The sequence below is a fragment of the Marmota flaviventris genome, chromosome 5 (genome assembly GCF_047511675.1).
Source record: "Marmota flaviventris isolate mMarFla1 chromosome 5, mMarFla1.hap1, whole genome shotgun sequence".
Taxonomy (NCBI): Eukaryota; Metazoa; Chordata; class Mammalia; order Rodentia; family Sciuridae; genus Marmota; species Marmota flaviventris.
Genome location: NC_092502.1, coordinates 134,418,635 through 134,437,555, shown reverse-complemented (window position 1 = coordinate 134,437,555; position 18,921 = coordinate 134,418,635). Strand labels below are relative to the sequence as shown.

The 18,921-nt window shown below is 32.6% G+C and overlaps 1 protein-coding gene across 4 annotated transcripts in view; it reads left to right on the top strand.

Moving 5' to 3' along the window:
- Cdh12 (cadherin 12) overlaps positions 1 to 8,510 on the top strand; it is a 659,985-nt gene extending 651,475 nt beyond the window's left edge. For 3 of the 4 annotated variants that reach the window (XM_071611880.1, XM_071611881.1, XM_071611882.1), the window contains 2 exons: positions 4,419 to 4,670; positions 7,387 to 8,510. In XM_071611880.1, the coding sequence (XP_071467981.1) occupies positions 4,419 to 4,670; positions 7,387 to 7,886 (752 nt within the window). In that variant the 3' untranslated portion in view covers positions 7,887 to 8,510. The remainder of the gene's footprint in view (positions 1 to 4,418; positions 4,671 to 7,386) is intronic. The other variant, XM_071611883.1, reaches the window with a different exon arrangement.
- Positions 8,511 to 18,921: the final 10,411 nt, after the last annotated feature.

The following is an 18,921-nucleotide window of genomic DNA, read 5'->3' as shown; positions in this document are numbered from 1 at the left end:
GAATCAATACTTTTCTTAAAAGCATTCAATTTTGTAAAATAAAAAAATCCACATATGAGAAATCCAACATTGTCTAAATAGTAATAAGTTAAATATTTATATATGGATCTATCTAGAAGGCCAATGTATTTCCACCATACAAAGGAATGTCTCTTAATGAGCCATGCATGCAAAAAGCTACCAGACAAATTGAAAGTTGTCCCTATCAAATATATCCTTTGGCTCCCATGCATATTTCTTGTACATACAAATAGGTAACTCTATAGTACCTGTCTTATTTTAGTAACACTCAGTATAGCACAGGTTACTACTGTAGATATTGTAATTAGAATGATTCCCAGGCCATACCAAAATGGTTGACTCTCAGAAAATAATACTAAACGATGAGAACTTCACTGTACTTGTATTAAATTCATGTATACAAAGTATGAAACATAATAGTTATAATATATTACTGCCACTATAATTTTAGTTATCCCCTCATATACCATGTCTACACTTACTTTCTACTACTATTATGGCCAGCACTGCTACTACTTCTGCTATTATTATTGCATGTGACACTATTATATCCACTACAAAAAAACATAAAGAATACTGGATTTCAGATGCTTCTCAATGTATGATAGGATTATGTCTCCATAAACTCATCATAAAGTTGAAAATATACTAAATTGACAATGCATATCATGTACCTACCCTACTAAACATCAGGGATTAGCATATCCTATCTCAAATGTGTTTAGAACAGTTTGTTAATCTGCAGTTGGGCAAAATCATCTAACAGATTGTCTATTTTAGAATAAAGTTTGGAATATATCATGCAATTTTTAAATATCATACTAAAAATGAAAAAGGTAACAATTTCATACTATGGGTATGCTTTCATACAACATATAGACTAAAAATATTTAACCACGAATTTGGAAACTGTCTATATTAAGGTTTATGTGTTCTCTATTAAGATTGCAAATTATAGTTTTGCTTTTTGGCTTTTTGTTTGTTTTTGTTTTTGTTTTTTTTGTTTTGATATTTTTATCTCTTAAAATTTTTTTTTTTTTGGATTTTATAAATAAAGTGACCACTGGAGTTTAAACTTCAGGGGCACTCGACCACTGAGCCACATCCCCAGCATTATTTTATATTTTATTTAGATACAGGTTCTTACTGTGTTGTTTTGAGCCTCGCCTTTGCTGGGGCTGGCTTTGAACTTGTTATCCCCCTGTCTCAGCCTCCTGAGCCACTGGGATTACAGGCATGTGCCACACTGCTCCTGCCTTCAAAATTTCTATATGCTAAAAAATAAGAATTAAAATGCCAATTTTTATAATATTGGGTAGTGAGAAACTAAAGTTTTAATAAATTATCTTTCTAGAACTAAGTACTTAAATTATAATGGGATGATAATGATGGTGATTATTGGTAGACGCCCAAGGATGTTTTGAGAAAACTGGGTTTGCTTTAAATAATTAGAGAAAGAAATTGGAGTCCCCATGTTTTGTCACCAAAGAAAGTTGAGTGAGAATGACTCAATGCTGGGGTCTGAAGAACAGCTGTACATGAAACAGCACCCCAAAGTTGAAGGATTTTATAAATAAAGCAACCACATGTTTTATCATGAAAATGGTAACACTTCTGAGAACAGAAATAGACAATATTTATAGTTTTCAGTTAGAGCAACACATATAAAATTGAGCTGTTCAAAATAAATCAGGTCATTATGTTCACACTATTTATAAATAAGCTAAAGGTGTAGTAATTCAAATAGAGTAATTTTATAAGTCTTTGAAAAGTTTATGCAACAGTATAACATGTTCAGATTTTCATTTTGGGAAGATCAGTCTTATGTAATATGGAAAAGACATGAAAGGGAGAAAAGACTAGTCCTGGCACCTTTGCATTATCGGGTGAGACTGGCTGTGAAGATGAAGACAAGAGGATGGAGAAAGAATTCATAGAGCCCAATGCAGGATGCCCTTGGTTTAATTCATGAATATAATGCAGACAAATCAGATTTCTACATCATAGGATTGACGCACACATCACTTACTCACCCTGAGTATTTGCTATACCCCCCTAATCTGTCTTTGTTGGAAGACCAAGATAATCATGACAATATGGACCAGACCCTCTGTCTCAGAATCAGTGTTTGCTTATAGACTGCACATATAACTGCTACAGAATTTAATGTCAATTATTGCTCTGCTTTACTGCAAGCTATATTTGTACACTTTTTAGGGTACAGAAAATGTTTTAAGAGGGGAAATGAGGTTTACTGTACCTTTTTTGTCACTTTGACAATGTAAAATTTTCATGCAATCTATTTCAAAAAATAATAAACTGAAAATAAATATTTTAAAAATCCCAAAAGATTCTAGACACTGTAGTGCATTTCTCTAATTCCAATTATTCAAGAGGATGAGACAGAAAGATCACAAGTTTGAGGCTCTGCAAACTAGCGAGACCCTGTGTCAAAATAAAAACATAAAAGGCTGGGGAAGTAGCTGGGTGGTAGAACATTCCTGAGTTCAATCCCCAGTACTGCTACACAAACAAATAAACCTATTAATTATTTTCACTCAGGTTATAGCACTTAATCTTTGTTCCTTTTCCTCAGATTCATGTAGAAAAACATCAAGTACTGAAGATTTTAGCATTGCTTTGACTAGTCTCCATTTTTCTATCCTTATTGTCCCCACAATCATGTGACACGTAAATCTAATTGGGAGTATTCTAGTAGACATCTGGCATTTTTAAGTTTTGTTTCTTAATTTTAAAGTATTATGTCTGTAATAATAACAAAGTAATCTTACTAAAACAAACCCTGGTCTTATCACATTTATACTTTGCTCATCAAGGTACTTCGTTTTTCAGTAAATTCTGATGGCCCCATTTAGTATCTACAAACAGTACAATGTAACATAATGGAAATGATAACATTTTTAACAGACTTATATTTTATTGAGTAATATATTTTTTCTAATTTTTAAAATCTATTTTCAAGTGGGAATTATGAATGTTAATATATTGATAAATAATAAACTACATGTCAATCTATTTGTAAAAATAAAACATTTGGGGAGAGTTTCTTTATTGGAAATAATAATGGAGAGTTTTCAAATAAACTAAAATTTCTGCTTTCATGTATAGAAATATATAAGAAAAGAGCAAATGAATGCAAAATAATATTTTCAATTGAAACATTAATTAAATTTATATGAAATGGAATTTTGGTGTCTTTTATTTCTACAAATATCACTACTATTAATTTTATTCAAGTTAAAATGATTTTCCTTTGTAATTACATTAAAGTGGTAATAGTTCATGATTTTCACAAATTTTTATGTATTTTTATATTTATAATTGGAATGTATTTTTCCATCTCTCTTATTTTATCTGATGTACAAGAGTGAAAGCATTTAAATACCTACACATGCATACACACACACACACACACACACACACACACTCTTACCTGCAGTTGTCTGTTGGTATGTTAAGGATTAATTCCAGAACTCTAACACCCACAGAGTCCAAATTTTTCAGAAATACAAATTCCTTATAAAGCATGTCATAGTATTTTCACATAATCTGTGCACAGCCTTCTGAAAACTTCAAATCATCTCTACATTACTTATTATACCTAACACAATGTAAATGATACAAAAATAAATAGTCAATTGTACTCTTTATGTATAGCAATGGAAATTTTTTTCCATTGCTTGTTTTCTCAAATTTTCAATCCATGGCTATGGAATGTGTGGATATGAGGGGTCCATATATAAATATGTTTATTTGTTTATATATAAATGATCCATACAAAACACAGGAAAAATCACAAGTTTTAATCTGAAAGAGTCAATAGATTTTTTAAAAAATAATTAGTTGTAGATGGACACAATACCTTTAATTAATTCATTAATTATTTTTAATATGGTGCTGAAAATAGAACCCAATGCCTCACATGCTAGGCAAGCAAGAACTCCACCACTGAACTACAACCATAGCCTCTGTCAATAGATTTTTAATGAATTTTAAAAAATAGATTCTATGTAAGATATTCAACAGATTAATGCATTATTTTTTTTGTTTTGCTAATATGTGTGGAAATATTCTTTTCCTCAATGACATTTTCATGTAAGAAAAAAAAAAAGAGTAACCCAATGACTCCTTTTCTTATAAAACATTCTGTATTTTTTTCCAAATACAAAAGCTAATTCTCGCAGCAGACAAGATTAGTGTTTCCTCCTTCTTTAAGGATTATTTTTCTGGCAGCTTTCATGATGATATATGACATAACTAATATAAGGGTGCATTTTACCAATTCAAGAAGATCTTCTTATACTTAGTGGATACCAACTTAAAAAATTGAAGTTAAACTCACAGTAACCATGTTATCTGAATGTCCTGTTTTGTAGACAACACAGCTGGAATTGAAACCAGAAGAAATGGATACAGCCGCAGACAGCAAGAGTTGTATTTCCTCCCTGTTGTAATAGAAGACAGCAGCTACCCTGTCCAGAGCAGTACAAACACAATGACTATTCGAGTTTGTAGGTGTGACTCTGACGGTACTATCCTGTCGTGTAATGTGGAAGCAATTTTTCTGCCTGTCGGATTGAGCACTGGCGCTTTAATTGCAATCCTACTATGCATCGTTATACTTTTAGGTTAGTTTCAACATTGATCAAGTTCTCTCTCTCACAGTCCTATGTCTCTGTCTCTGTTTCTGTCTCTCTCTTTCTCTTTCTAGAGCGCATGGTCTCCCCCTCAGTTTACCATGTAAATAGATTTTTGTTCACTGAGCTGTCACTTCTTGTTATAATTTATCTATATTACAATATTTTATGAGATATATTTTTTATTTAATCCCTCATAAATCACATCATTTAAAATATAAAACTGGATTTTCAAGTTTGTGGCCTTTGCAAAATGATATTTTCTCTAAAAATATCTATTTTTTGGCAACAATTTCTCAATTCATTTTATATTCTAGTAATTACTGCAATCGAATAAAAGATCCTATAGTCTTTTTAGAAATGTACTAGGTGAACAAAAGCTCTCAAATTCTGAAAAGAGAAGAAAAGAAAGAAAAGGGCAGTAAAGAAATAGAATATAAAGGAATCCCCAAATTTTATTTCCTTCAGTTAAAACTGCCTTTCAGAAGCAATTCTTCTTCCAATTACCCCATATCCCCTCACATCAAAATTTTAACTATTCCTACTCTGAACAAAACTGACTAAAATATCTAGGCACAGTACAAAGGAAAAGGACTGAAGTAAAATGTGTTCACCATCTCTGTGATAGTGAATGTCAACCAACTTCAGGGCTTTGCCTCTCCCATCAACTGTTCAGCTTTTCTATTTCACTTTCTAATTTATTGCCATGTTCACACTAGTACAGAGAGATTTCAATTTTGCATCACTTCTTTAAAATCAAATTACAACAGATACACTGCTGGGCACTGTGGGATAAGTTTGTATACGCATATTTTCCATTCAGGAAACAATATTCTGAAAAAGATGAACACTTTCCAGTAACTACAGGATAGAAAGCAAAACTGTTAAACCACTTATAGGAGGTAGAACATGGAGTAAGGAATTCCATGATACCTTGTGGGAACATGCCTTGAGTCAGATGTTCATACTGTCTTGAAGGATAAAGTTGTAGTCCAATTTACATGTGTATTATTATTTATGCTGTTGATATAAAACTTAAAAGAGCACATTCAAAAAAATTCTAACATCTGGAATTGAACATGATCAATTAGGTTTAAGTTCAAATCAAGTGTTCCTTTGTCATTCTGTTCATTTGTCTTGTGACTATTGGAATACCAGAGTAATTCCATAGCAATTTAGCAGCTCTGCACTTTCCCTGTGACTTAGGGAATCCCAAAATCTAGGAGACTTGTTTGATTTCCTGGGGAGAAATAACCGAGTTTCATCGTGATATATTCTTCTCTACTCTCTAGTTCTATGACAAGAGTCTTCCAGACTCTTCCAATGTAAGACAAAAGGATTTTGCTCCCCTAATTATTTTTAATTGATTAAAATGATTAGGCACATTGGGAGTGTATTGGTCTATTTGTATTGCTACCTTGAAACAGAGTAGCAAGTAACATGTCTGCTCATCATTACAAAGCCCTGAAATCTATCATGCACTCGTTCATTCCATGCTTTCTAATGCCTGCAAAATACCTATGCTATTCTAGAGACTGTGAATTCACTGGTACAGAGTAGTGAATATTGGCACTCTTCATCTTTCCATGGTGTCTGCTTAAATATCCACTATACTTCGACTTCTGTAACCAATCACAGACTTCACTAGGTCTGCCATTTTCAGTTCCTTTGTGAGTTGATGGGAAGCACAAGAATTCAGTGGTACTTGATTTTCTTTTAGGTGGCCTTCAGGCAAGTCTAAAATAGTTTGCTTTACTGCCATGATGAATCCTAAACCAGTTTGCATGCAGGAATTCTCCATGAGGCTTTCGGTCTCTCACGTACTCCCCAGGCAATCAAACAACAGTCTCTTAGGTTTTGGGATTCCCTAAGTCATAGGGAAAGTGCAGAACTGCTAAACTTCTCTCAAAATCCCATTGTACAGCAGTCCTCCCTAGGTTCCCTCCCTTCTTCCAATGCCCTGACTCTAATTTTGAAGAAAGAGAAATAACCAAGTTTCATCATGATGTATTCTTCTCTACTCTCTAATTTTATGACAAGAGTCTTCCAGACTCTTCCAATGTAAATCAAAAGGATTTTGCTCCCCTAATTATTTTTAATTGATTATCTCAAAAAATAGTTATTTTATTAAAAACACAAATTTCCAATTTCCTAATGAGAATACTACAATTTGGAAATTAACAATGATATTTATATCTTGCAGATTATGATGATATTTAAGATTTTTTTTTAAAAGAGAGAGTGAGAGAGAGAGAGAGAATTTTTTTTTTAATATTTATTTTTTAGTTCTCGGGGGACACAACATCTTTGCTTGTATGTGGTGCTGAGTATCCAACCGGGGCGCACGCATGCCAGGCCAGCGCGCTACGCTTGAGCCACATCCCCAGCCCCCCTTTTTTGTATCAATTCTTACAACTCTGTATGGTTAGAACACCCCCCATCCCCACCCCGGCATTTTTGTCTAAAATACGGAAATATAAGGACAAAAATGATATTTTGAATAAATGTTCTGTGGTTTCTTGTTATCATTTCCAAATAAAGTTGACTTCAGACAATGAGAAAAACATAAACACATACGTGCTCCTATTGATTGTAGTGTTTTTAATCTAAGACTGGAAACGGCATGCCTTGATCAATTTTAACTTTCTTGCAATGATAAATGACTCATCTGCCTTCTTTTCCCCAATTGCAATTTGTCTCCTCTCAGCCATAGTTGTGCTGTACGTCGCATTGCGCAGGCAGAGGAAGAAGGACACCCTGATGACCTCCAAGGAAGACATAAGAGACAACGTTATTCACTATGACGACGAAGGAGGCGGGGAGGAGGACACGCAGGCCTTCGACATCGGAGCTCTGAGAAACCCGACAGCAGTGGAAGAGAACAAAATCCGCAGGGATATCAAGCCAGACTCTCTTTGCCTGCCCCGCCAGAGGCCCCCAGTGGAAGACAGCACGGATATCAGGGACTTTATCCATCAGAGGCTGCAGGAGCACGACCTGGACCCCGCCGCCCCGCCCTACGACTCGCTGGCCACCTTCGCCTACGAGGGCGCAGGGTCGCTAGCCGGGTCGCTCAGCTCCATTGACTCGCTGGCCACTGATGCTGACCAGGACTACGACTACCTGGCGGACTGGGGACCACGCTTCAAGGTCCTTGCTGACATGTTCGGTGAAGAAGAGAGCTACAACCCCGACAAAGTCACTTAGGGAGAGGCGGAGGCTAAGTGCAGAGGAGGAGAGATTTTTTAACAGGAGCAACACAAGTAGACATCAACGCGCTCGCACACACACAGGCTTTATAATGCAGGATTCTTTTGACGATCTGGTTTCTAGCAAGTGGCTATATTTATCATACTGTCAGTTTTGGTTTATTCTGTCGACACAAGATAAATCCTATAATATGTACTTGCTTTGTTTTGTTTTGTTATTTCAGAAACACGCTGAGACAAGCTCAGGCCTATTAAATACAATTTACTGACATGACAACCTACAACGAAGATAGCTATGTGGCATCACGGTGGAAGAGTGTTAGATTTTTCTTAATTCCACTAAAGTGCCTATTGAAACTCTTATCATTTAAAGTGGTGTACCCTACACTCTGCTGTGATGTGGTTGCAGGATTCAGTGATAAAGAGGAATAAACAAAGACATCTTCAAGGAGCAATAGCACCCTGCTGACTCTTCTCATTCCTTTTGAGACAAAAAGGAAACTCTGAACTCCATCTTCTTATAATTCAAAGGTGTTTCTTTTTAAAACTGTATGCCAAGACATATTTGCTTTTCCTACCCTTTCAGAAAATTGAAATAAATGTGATAATATCAAATTAAATATGTAACCCATGAATTTGAAAAGTAATGTCTGATCGTAACATAAGTTCATATTAAAGAATGTTAATTAAAATATTACTTTTTTTCCAAAAAAATAAAATTTTAAAAAAGAAATGGAAAAATCCCTCTTTATAAAGAGAGGCCTCAGGGCTCAAATTCCACATTAAAATAAATATCGGTTTTGTTTTATACTGTAGTGGTGTGTGGAAATTGGTTTTAAAAAGTCACCAAATCATTCAAACTCTCAGTTGTAGATAAAATACCAGCTTATATTTCTATGAATATTTTCAAAGGGAACAACAGTTATTAATTTAAATAGAGAAAGAGCAATTCATTACAGTTTCTTGGATTTTCTTACACTCTAGTGATTCTTTGTTGGTCAATGAAAAAAATACATATCAAATAACATAGGCTAGATGTACAGCACATCTCCAAATATTTTTTATGTTATTGAACAACTAAGTCAGGGACTTCAGAATGTTAAATCCAATGACTAAATCTTAAAAGGGACACAAATGCAAAATCAGGCAGCTGATGCACTTACTAACATGTACTTTGTGAATGCCATTCTAATACTGCAGCTCAGAGTTACCTCTTTGCTATCTCACAAACAACAATCCTCAGATTCATCATCCTTTACAACCTCCCTGTAAATAGATTTTCAATTTGATACAAGTTTCTAAGAAATATTCAATTTAATGAGCATATTAGTAAACTTCACTCATGTTAATTTCAACTGGATTGTACACTATTTAGAAATAAACATAACAGATATTAACTAATTAAAGTTGTATATTTCTCAATATTAAGCCTATAAATGTGTCTTCTGAAAGATTAACACTATGTATAATTAGAGAATTAAAGTTGTTGTAGTTCCATCTCAAATCTAAGATCAATATCTAACTATAGTTTTAAAATATCTATGAATATATTTAACATTTACAAGATCATAAAACCAAGAATTCACATATGGGAAAATCACGTGGAAATATGAATAACCGGTAAATTATACTCAGCCATATGCACACACAAATGCTTATTTTAAAATTATCTATTATTGATGCTATGGCAATGGGATCCTTCAAATCTGCATTTCCCATCTCTTTCCTCTTTCTACCAGTTGCATAGTTTCCTTTTCTCCTTAGGAATGACTGACGAACTTGCTTTCCTCTACTGATCACCCAGTTTTTACTTCAGTCTCATTCCTGAGAACTACATTACAATATTCATGTAGTATAATACTTTCTAATATAGTACACTTTGGGAAATATTTACATACTTTTTTTAGGAAGCTTATAATATCATCATCTTTCCCAAGAGAAAAATTAAGATAATTTCTAGATTTGCCTACACAACATGATTCGCTCTGTTATGAAGAAAAACCTCCTGAAGAAGGTTAATGTGCAATATCATTCCCTTTTGAAATGATTATTATTGTCAGAAATTATTGCATTTGACATTTTATAAAGGAATGTCATTGGATCTACATTCAACAGAAGCCATGTGACATGAAGAAAATTGGGAGGGGTAGATGATGTGAAAACATGTCACTAAAATACTAAGCAAAAGTATGAAACTTGTGGATCTTATTTTTATCATATTAATAAACTTTTATTTTTAGGGCATCTATCTCTTTTACATTTTCAACACTATTTGTGTGGTAGGGCTACTCTAAAAAAATATCAAAGATTGAAATGCTTAGCAAGAGGTGCTTTTCCTTACAGTTCTGGAGGGTTGGTTTCTTCTGAGGCCTTTCTCTTTGCTTTAGGATAAATCCTTTGTTCTGTGTTTTTACATGGTCTTCACTCTGTGTTTATGTTTTTATTTATTTTTTAAAAAGAACCTGCTGAATATTAGATTAGGTCTTAGTCATGTAACCTCTTTTTTACCTTACTCATCTCTTCTAAGTCCCTATCTTTGAATGCAGTCGCAAAGACAAATTAGGAGATAGAATTTCAGCATAGGGATTTGGCATACAACAACAATACAGATATTCACAGCAAACTTTTTTTTTTAACCTAAAAAGCATTTGATTTGTAATAGCCAACCACCCAATTATGTGAAAAGAAAGTGAAGGAAATAATCTTCATTACAATGGGAAACTAGAAAAATCGATATGGGGAAAGAGACCTGTTAGTATTAACTAATTAGAAGTGTTACAGAATACTTTTTATGCTATGACAAAAAATAGATCTAATATATCAGTATTTTTATTTTTAAATATTTTTTAGTTGTAGATGGACACAATACCTTTATTTTTAAATTATTTTTATGTGCTGCTGAATATAGAACCCAGTACCTCACATGTAGCAGGCAAGCACTCTCCCACTGAACTAGAAACCCAGTCAATTTTTTTAAAATTTATATTGACAATTACAAAACTTCATTCAAGCATTAAGCAATATAAAACTATTAAGAATTTATATTTATATGGGTAAATATTGACTATTAACTATAATTAAACTATAATTTTATTGTCTTGCATATGTATCTTTATAGAAATATATATGTACATATTATATATAAGTAAGTATGTTACTTATAAATTTTTAAATATACTACCTTTGATTTTATTCAAAGAATATTTATCAACATCTAGCAGTGAAACTCTGTGATTGATACACTAGAAATAATCTAAAATTGCTTTTGTACCAAATTCTGTCTCTGGCTAGTAATGTCCAAGGGGGCAAGTTCCTTCTTCATCTCTCAATGTTCTAGTCACTGTGGTAAACTTAATTTGTTGCACCCTAATGTTTTGTAAGCTTCCTCTGAAATTTATTGGCTATTAAATTCTAGTTATAATCACAAGTCCGTTAAATCATTTGTGGATTACAAAAAAATCTTGAGACTCATAGAGATCTTTAAGTCATAAATCACAGAAATCTTTGAAGTATGTAGTTGATTGATCATACATTAAAATTTTCCACTTCTATCACAGAAAGGAGCCATTCTTTAAATACAGATGCAGAAGTTCTTTAGGTGTGCATAGGAAGAGAGAGAAAATAGTACAAAAATAGCTAGAGCCCAGATCTTGAGGCAAAGAGGAAAAATAAATCATCCAGAGGAAAGATTAAAAGATATTCACTATTCCCTATAGAAATCTTTGCAAAATTTTCAATAGCTATTGTATAAAACTGAGAATTACTAATAACAGATGTAATTGCGTAGGTATTATATGTGAGGTGGTTAAACTGTGACTAGAAATAAAAACGAGGTGATAAAAAAAATCAGTAAACAGTCTCAGTATTCTTCCAAAGAGTATGACTGTACAACGGATCATTGTATAAATCACCCCCTGCTTGAAAATATCTATTTTTGCCTCCCCAACTACAGCAGCTTGTCCAGATACTCAGTTCTTGTTGTAATCGTTCCTTCCTCATTATTTTAAGTATTCTTCTATCATATTCTGGCATACAACTCAGCTGAAGAGACAGATATGATTGCACCACTCTTTCATGTGTATGTGAAATGGTTTGTGTTGGATGATATTCAAGTTTTTTTCTTACCCTCAGAGTTACAAAATTTCATACTAATGAGCCAAGGATGAGAATTTCCTAATTCTTAGGACTAGATATTTGAGGGCTTCTTTAAATATGCAGCCTCAGAACCTTCACTTCTGGGAGATTTCCTGGTATTCTTTATTTTGTTGTTGTTTTGTTTGTTTGTTTGTTTGGTGCTCTGGATGTAATGGCTCATTGTCTTATATTTAATTTTGTATCTTTTAATATTTTATCCTATTTTCATGATAATAATTTTCTTGGTAGTTCTCTTTTTTTCTGCTTGCTCTGCTCTTATATTTAGATGAGTCATATTTAAATGAGTCTTCATTTTCTATGATGATGTTAATTGTAGCTTCTTTTAAAAAATAGTTATACTTTTTTTTTATTCTTTCATACATTAGAGCTTCAAATGAGTACAGGAAAAAGAACTATAGATTTAATTGTAGTGTATTCCATTTCAAATTCAGATCTCATTTCAGTTTTCTGCCAAACATGATATGAACTAATTCTGAAATTTTTAAGTGTTCTGTTGAGAAGATAGGATCTCAGACAGCAGCAACATGAGTTCTGGAGTTTATAATTTCACCCATCCCTGCTCCACCAACCTTCCAGTCATTTACCCAAAACTCTTGACTGTATTAGACAATATGCCACATTCTTTATTGGGTAAACATACAAATACACAGGTGTGCATATAGGAATAATATAAAAATAGCAAATCTAGATGATTCATAAATATTTGTTTCCTTAGCATTAAGTTATTTATCTTCATAACTCTCTAATTATGGCAGGGACATATAAACAGTCACAATTATATAAAAACTTGGATAACCTTAATTTGTCTCCGACATTTGTTATAAAACAGTGAGACTAAATTTTCCATGTTTGGTTAATATATATTACACTATATAGATAATACACTTATATATTAGCCATTGCATGTTAATAAGTCTAAATTTTATTATGAACCATCACGTTGTTCAAGTTTATTGTAATTCTTAGTGCACAGATTTTTATAACAGTCAGTCTGAATCACTAATTTTTTCCAAAGTTCTTATATTCCTTAGGTATTTATGTTTAATTTCATTTTTTATTGTCTCACTTTAAAATTAATGTTATAGGAGGTACTGATACCCAAACAACTTGTGCAAAGTTGAGAAATAATAAATGAATAGGAAGTAAAGTTCTTTATTCATGGAGAGTTAAATAAATCTAATGTTAACTTCCATTCTTGGTAGTTTTTCACTGGTTTTCCAGCCACAACACTGTTATTTACTACTCTACAATGAAAAATAAAATCAACAGGAACTTCTGGGAATTATGGTTCATAATACAACATATTATTATACTTTATCAAGAAAATAACATCATTGTTTCTGATATCCAATATCTTACCCAAGAGTCAAGACTGAATGACACAATATTTTTCCACAGTACAAATAGAACTCTATTACATAATTGAAGATATCCATGTGTGTATTACCAGTAATCCAAATATATGAAACCATCTCATATTATACCTTTTACAGCATTCACATAAGTCATCTAAATACAACCTTGGCCTTTATTTTTCAATGCAGTTATGTCCAACGTCTTTTCTTTTTAGCTGCCTTGAGTGCACTTCTACCTTAAACTTTAGCAACACTAAAGATACAAATTCCAAAAGTAATTTACTTATCTTATATTTCTCCCAATACCTCATTCACTGAATATGGTGCTTGACCTGATTGAAAATTCCTATATATGGTCACTGAATAATTTAAGATGGTCAGTAACAATTATCAAATTTTTCTTTCCAAATTTCTGCTCTGTAACCATTTTTAAAGAATGCAACAACTATAATAGAAAGAATTTCTACTGAGCACATACTATGCCAACAATTATGCTATAAATATTTAATACTTAGAATACATTGATGAGACACTAATTATCATTATTATTTTGTAAATTAATATATCAGGTTTAAAAATGTAACGAAAGACCTCTATTATTTAGACAAAACCAAGTGGCAGAGCCAGGACCCTAACAGAATTCTGAAATGCACACTTCAGTCAGTAATGAGGTACAGTGTACTGTACTCTCCTACCTCACTCACTCATGACTGACTAACAGCCTGAAGTCTGTCTCTTTTGAAGCTCACTAGTAACTTCAAAATTGAAACTCTCCAAGGACCTTTCCTTTCATCTTCCTGTGATTTCCATGGTTTTAAGTACATTGTCATCTCTCATCTTCAAATTCTGCTTCCACCCCTTGGTTCACTCTTTTTTTTTTTAAGTCTTTTATACCCTCACATTTTCTACAGAGGTAATTCCACTGAGTGCTCACTCTTTTTTGATTTCTTTCTTTGTTTTGGTATCATCAACATTTGGAGTTCTTTCATGAAGCAATTTTTATCTCTATACAAAATAGCATTCAAAGAATTCTTAAATTCATGTGTGTATATCTATGTACACATATATACATACATATAATTCCTATAGCATATATATATATATATATATATATATATATATATATGTGTGTGTGTGTGTGTGTGTGTGTGTGTGTATTTATATATAAAACATATTCATAAGAAAGTAGTATTTGCTACTTTCTAAATATATACTCCTGGCAATTCATTGGCTTTGAATACATTAGATCCAAATCTATATATTCCACTTTCTGAATTTAATATTTCTGTTGTTAAATGGACTCTAATGCACTCTAAACTCTTTGATCCTTCTCTCTCTCTCTCTCTCTCTCTCTCTCTCTCTCTCACACACACACACACACACACACACACACACAACATTCCTATCACTTACCCTATTATGTCAATATACTTCCACTGAGATATGAATAATGTTTATTTCCAATACTATGGCCACTCATTCATTGTATTGCTGTTATAGTAATAAAACAACTGTTAAAAATAAACTTTTAAAATTACTAAGTGCAGAAAACATATATGTATAAATAGGAACATATATGTATATATACATATAAATACCCTATATTTAGTTTCCCCTACTCTTACATAATTTTTTGGTAGGGTACCAGAGATTGAACTCAGGGGCACTCGACCACTGAGCTACTTCCCCAGCCTTATTTTGTATTTTATTTAGAGACAGGGTCTCACTGAGTTGCTTAATTCCTTACTATGCTGAGGCTGGCTTTGAACTCAAAATCCTCCTGTCTCAGCTCCCTGGGCTGCTGGGATTACAGACATGAGCCATGGTGCCAGGGTACTCTATATAATTTTGATTCATTTTTTATAAATAATGAACCAGTACTGATAATTTTCAGTCAATTAAAATCTGTATTTTTCCTTATTTTCACCTAATGTACTTTCACCCCATGCAGGATTGTCATTGCATATGGTCACTCTAAGATTCTCATGGCTGTGACAATTTCTCAGATTTCTACTTCACATGTTCTTGGAAGTCTGAAGGATTACTGATAAGTGCTTTGTGGAATGTCCCTCACTGGGTATTAGTCAGATATTTTCATCTCATGATTTGACTGAGGATGTGTTCTGGGGAAGACCGGAGAGATAAGGTGCCACTCTCTTCACATAGATCAGAGTGATATGCTATTCAAATGACATCACTGCTGATGTTCACCTTTATTATCTGGCTGAGTTAGTTTTTCAGGTTTCCTTATTGTACATTGCTAATTTTCCCCAAATTCTTATACAGTTCTTGCAAGAGAGTTTCTTCATGTTGCCCACATGTAAGAAACATGGAGCTATGTTCTGTGACTTAAGAGCAGAGTTTCATCATAAAACATTTGGACTTTGCATGAGAGATGTGTCTATTCTCAATTTATACATTTAGTCATCTCATATATTTGATATTTTGGCCTATAATTCAATGTTACTTTATTCATAAACCTATTTCCATTCATTGGTATAACCCTTTGCATGTCCTCAATAGTTTTAGTGTGTGTCTGTGTGTGTGAGTGTGTGTGTGTGAGTGTGTGTGTGTGTGTGTGTGTATGTTTGGTTGTTAATATATTCTGAACATTGTCTTACATTCTTCCACTGCAATCTCCAGACTTGTCTTATAAACTATTTTGACAGAGTTCTGGAATTAGTCATTTCTTCAAAAAAGGATTATTTCTTTTTGTTGAAAATTATCTTACAAATATGTGGGAGGGTAAAAGTGCTTCTCATTACCAGATGTGTTTCAGGTCTTCAGATAACAGAACAAGAAAATACATGTGTGAGGATCAGTTGTGTAACTGGAATCTGTGTGTAAGTGTTGCAGTGTGTAACCATCTGTGGTGGCTTCATTAGGCTAAGAATGAGTCAGGGTAACATCACATCAATAATTCTTTACCACCTACATCATTGCTTGTAATCTTTCTTGTTTATGAAAACTTTCACTCCATTACTGAGAAAACTACCTCTTCGAATCAGTCCTCCATTTAGGAATTGTTCAATCCCAGTATAGTGTTTAAGAACTATTAAGCCATAAGACGACTTTATCAGAATTCTTTAGCCTTCAGTCTTAGATTTTCCAATGTCACTCATCGTAACTTTACCAGTGATGCAGTTTTGACCATTTGTTAAACAGTGAGATTATTTTGTCACATTCTCTTTCAATTTTTAGATCCTTTAATCTCCTAAATAAAAATTCTAGTTTGCATATATTAAAAGTTACTTTTTGTAATATAATGATCTATAGATTTTGACATATTTATAGTGCTGTTAGTTTACCATTTTAGTCTCAACAAAATAGTTTTACTGCTTAAAAAAAGAAAATCTGCTGCGCTTCTCATGATCTCCAGAGACTTCCCTATACTATTGTGAAACATGAATTATGAACTATCTTTGTGTTTTTGCCTTCCATGCTGTTATATAAATAGAATAATACATGGTGTAGCCCTTATACATTGGATGTTTTTCTTGGCAATATGAATTTAAGAGTCATTTTGACTTTGTGTGATGTGATAATGCATTTGTTTTTATGGAATTCATTCCACTGTATGGATGTACCAGTTTATCAATTTGGCTACTGAAGGACACCTTGGTTGCTTCTAGCTTTCAGAGATGGTAAATAAAGATTTATACATATTCACATACAGGTCTTTCTGTAAACACACATTTTCAAATTACTTGGGAAAATATTTAGAAGTCCAGTGGCTTTTAGGAGTATATTTCTGGACTTTCTGTTCAGTGCTATTGATCTTTGTGTCTACTCCTTTGCAAAACCACAGTCTTTTTATCACAATCACTGTCTTTAAGTCTTGAAATAGAGACTATGAGTACTCCTGTTTTTCTCTTCAATGTTGTGTTGGTCATTGAAGGTTTTTGCTTTTTAATACTCATTTTGAACAAATTTGTTGATAGTCAGGAGGTAATTTTCTGAGACTTTCATTGTAATGACTCAAATCTGTAAATTTATTTGGAAGGGATTCACTTCTCAACAACAATGAATATCCTACTCCTTAAACATTGACTACTTCTCCATTTATTTATATGTCTCTTGCTTTATTTAATAGTTTTTGTAGTCTGTGTAAAGACCTTGTACATAATTTATTAGATTTATACACAAATGGTTCTTTTTTGGTGTGTACTGTAAATGGCATATAAAATTTTTAAAATTTTAATTGTTCACTGGTATATAGGAAAGCAATTGACTCATTCTAAATAAACTTGCATCCTGTAATATTGCTATATTTGCTAATTATTTGAGATTTTTGTACATTGCAAATTTTATACATAGACATTTATGTCATATTCAAATAAACAAATATTTATTTCTTCCTTTAAAATCAATATATCCTTTTACTTCTTTCATTGTACTAGGTAAGAATTCACTGTGATGTTGAAGAAATAGTGATGGCAGATAGTCTTGTCATGTGCCTGTATTGTGATTGATGTTAGATAATTTTTTTTTAGGTAAAATCAAGTTAGGAATATTCCTTTCTATTCTTAATTTGTTGAGACTTTTTTTAAAAAAATAGAGAATGATTGTTGGACTTTGTCAAAATTTTCTCTATTCATTATATGATTATAATGATTTTTCTTGGTAAATCAATTGGCATTGTAGATTACATTTACAAATTATTGAATATCGAAGCAGACTTGAACCTGAAATGAATCACCTGTGTTTGTTATATACATATAACCTGGATTTCATATCTTGAGGATTCTTGTATCTATATTCATAAAAGTTATTTGTGTGTATTTTTCCTTTCTTTGAATATCACTTCTAGTTTTGATATTAGGTAATGTTAGCTTCATAAAATACATTAACTAGTATTATATATCCTTGTATATTTTGGAAGCAAATTATTTAGAATTGGTATTATTCTTACTTGAAGTATGGTAGAAATCCCAAGTGATATAATCAGGACCTGTTACATTTGTAGTATAAACTTATTGTGTTTTTAATTGATTTAATAGGTGCAGGGATATCTATTTCTCCTTGTGTGAGGTAGGGTTTTGTTTGTTTGTTTTGTTTTTAGTTTGTGTCTTACAATAGGACTCTGGTATCAAGGTTATAAAATTTGTGAACCTAGGATTGGTCACAGTATTCACTAGTTATAATTTCTATGTCTCTCAAATTCACAACAATGGTGACCCACTTTAATTTGTTTCTGGTGTTGCTAATCTTTGTCTTATTACTTTTATTCATGGTTAGTTTGATTGCTAAATAAAAATAAATTTGTCATTTATATTTTTCAATGAAACAGATTTTTTATTATACTGATTCCTATTTTCATTTATTTCTGTTCTATTTTATTTTATTTTGTTTATTGTTGTTGTTTTTGTTTTGCAGGGCTGGGATTAACTTCAGCAGCACTTTATTACTGAGATATCCCTGGGCACCTTTTTTTAAAATTTTAAGACAGGGTCTCACTATGTTGCCCAGGCTGACTTTGAATTCTTGTACCTCCTGCCTCATCATGCCTAGTAGCTGGATTAC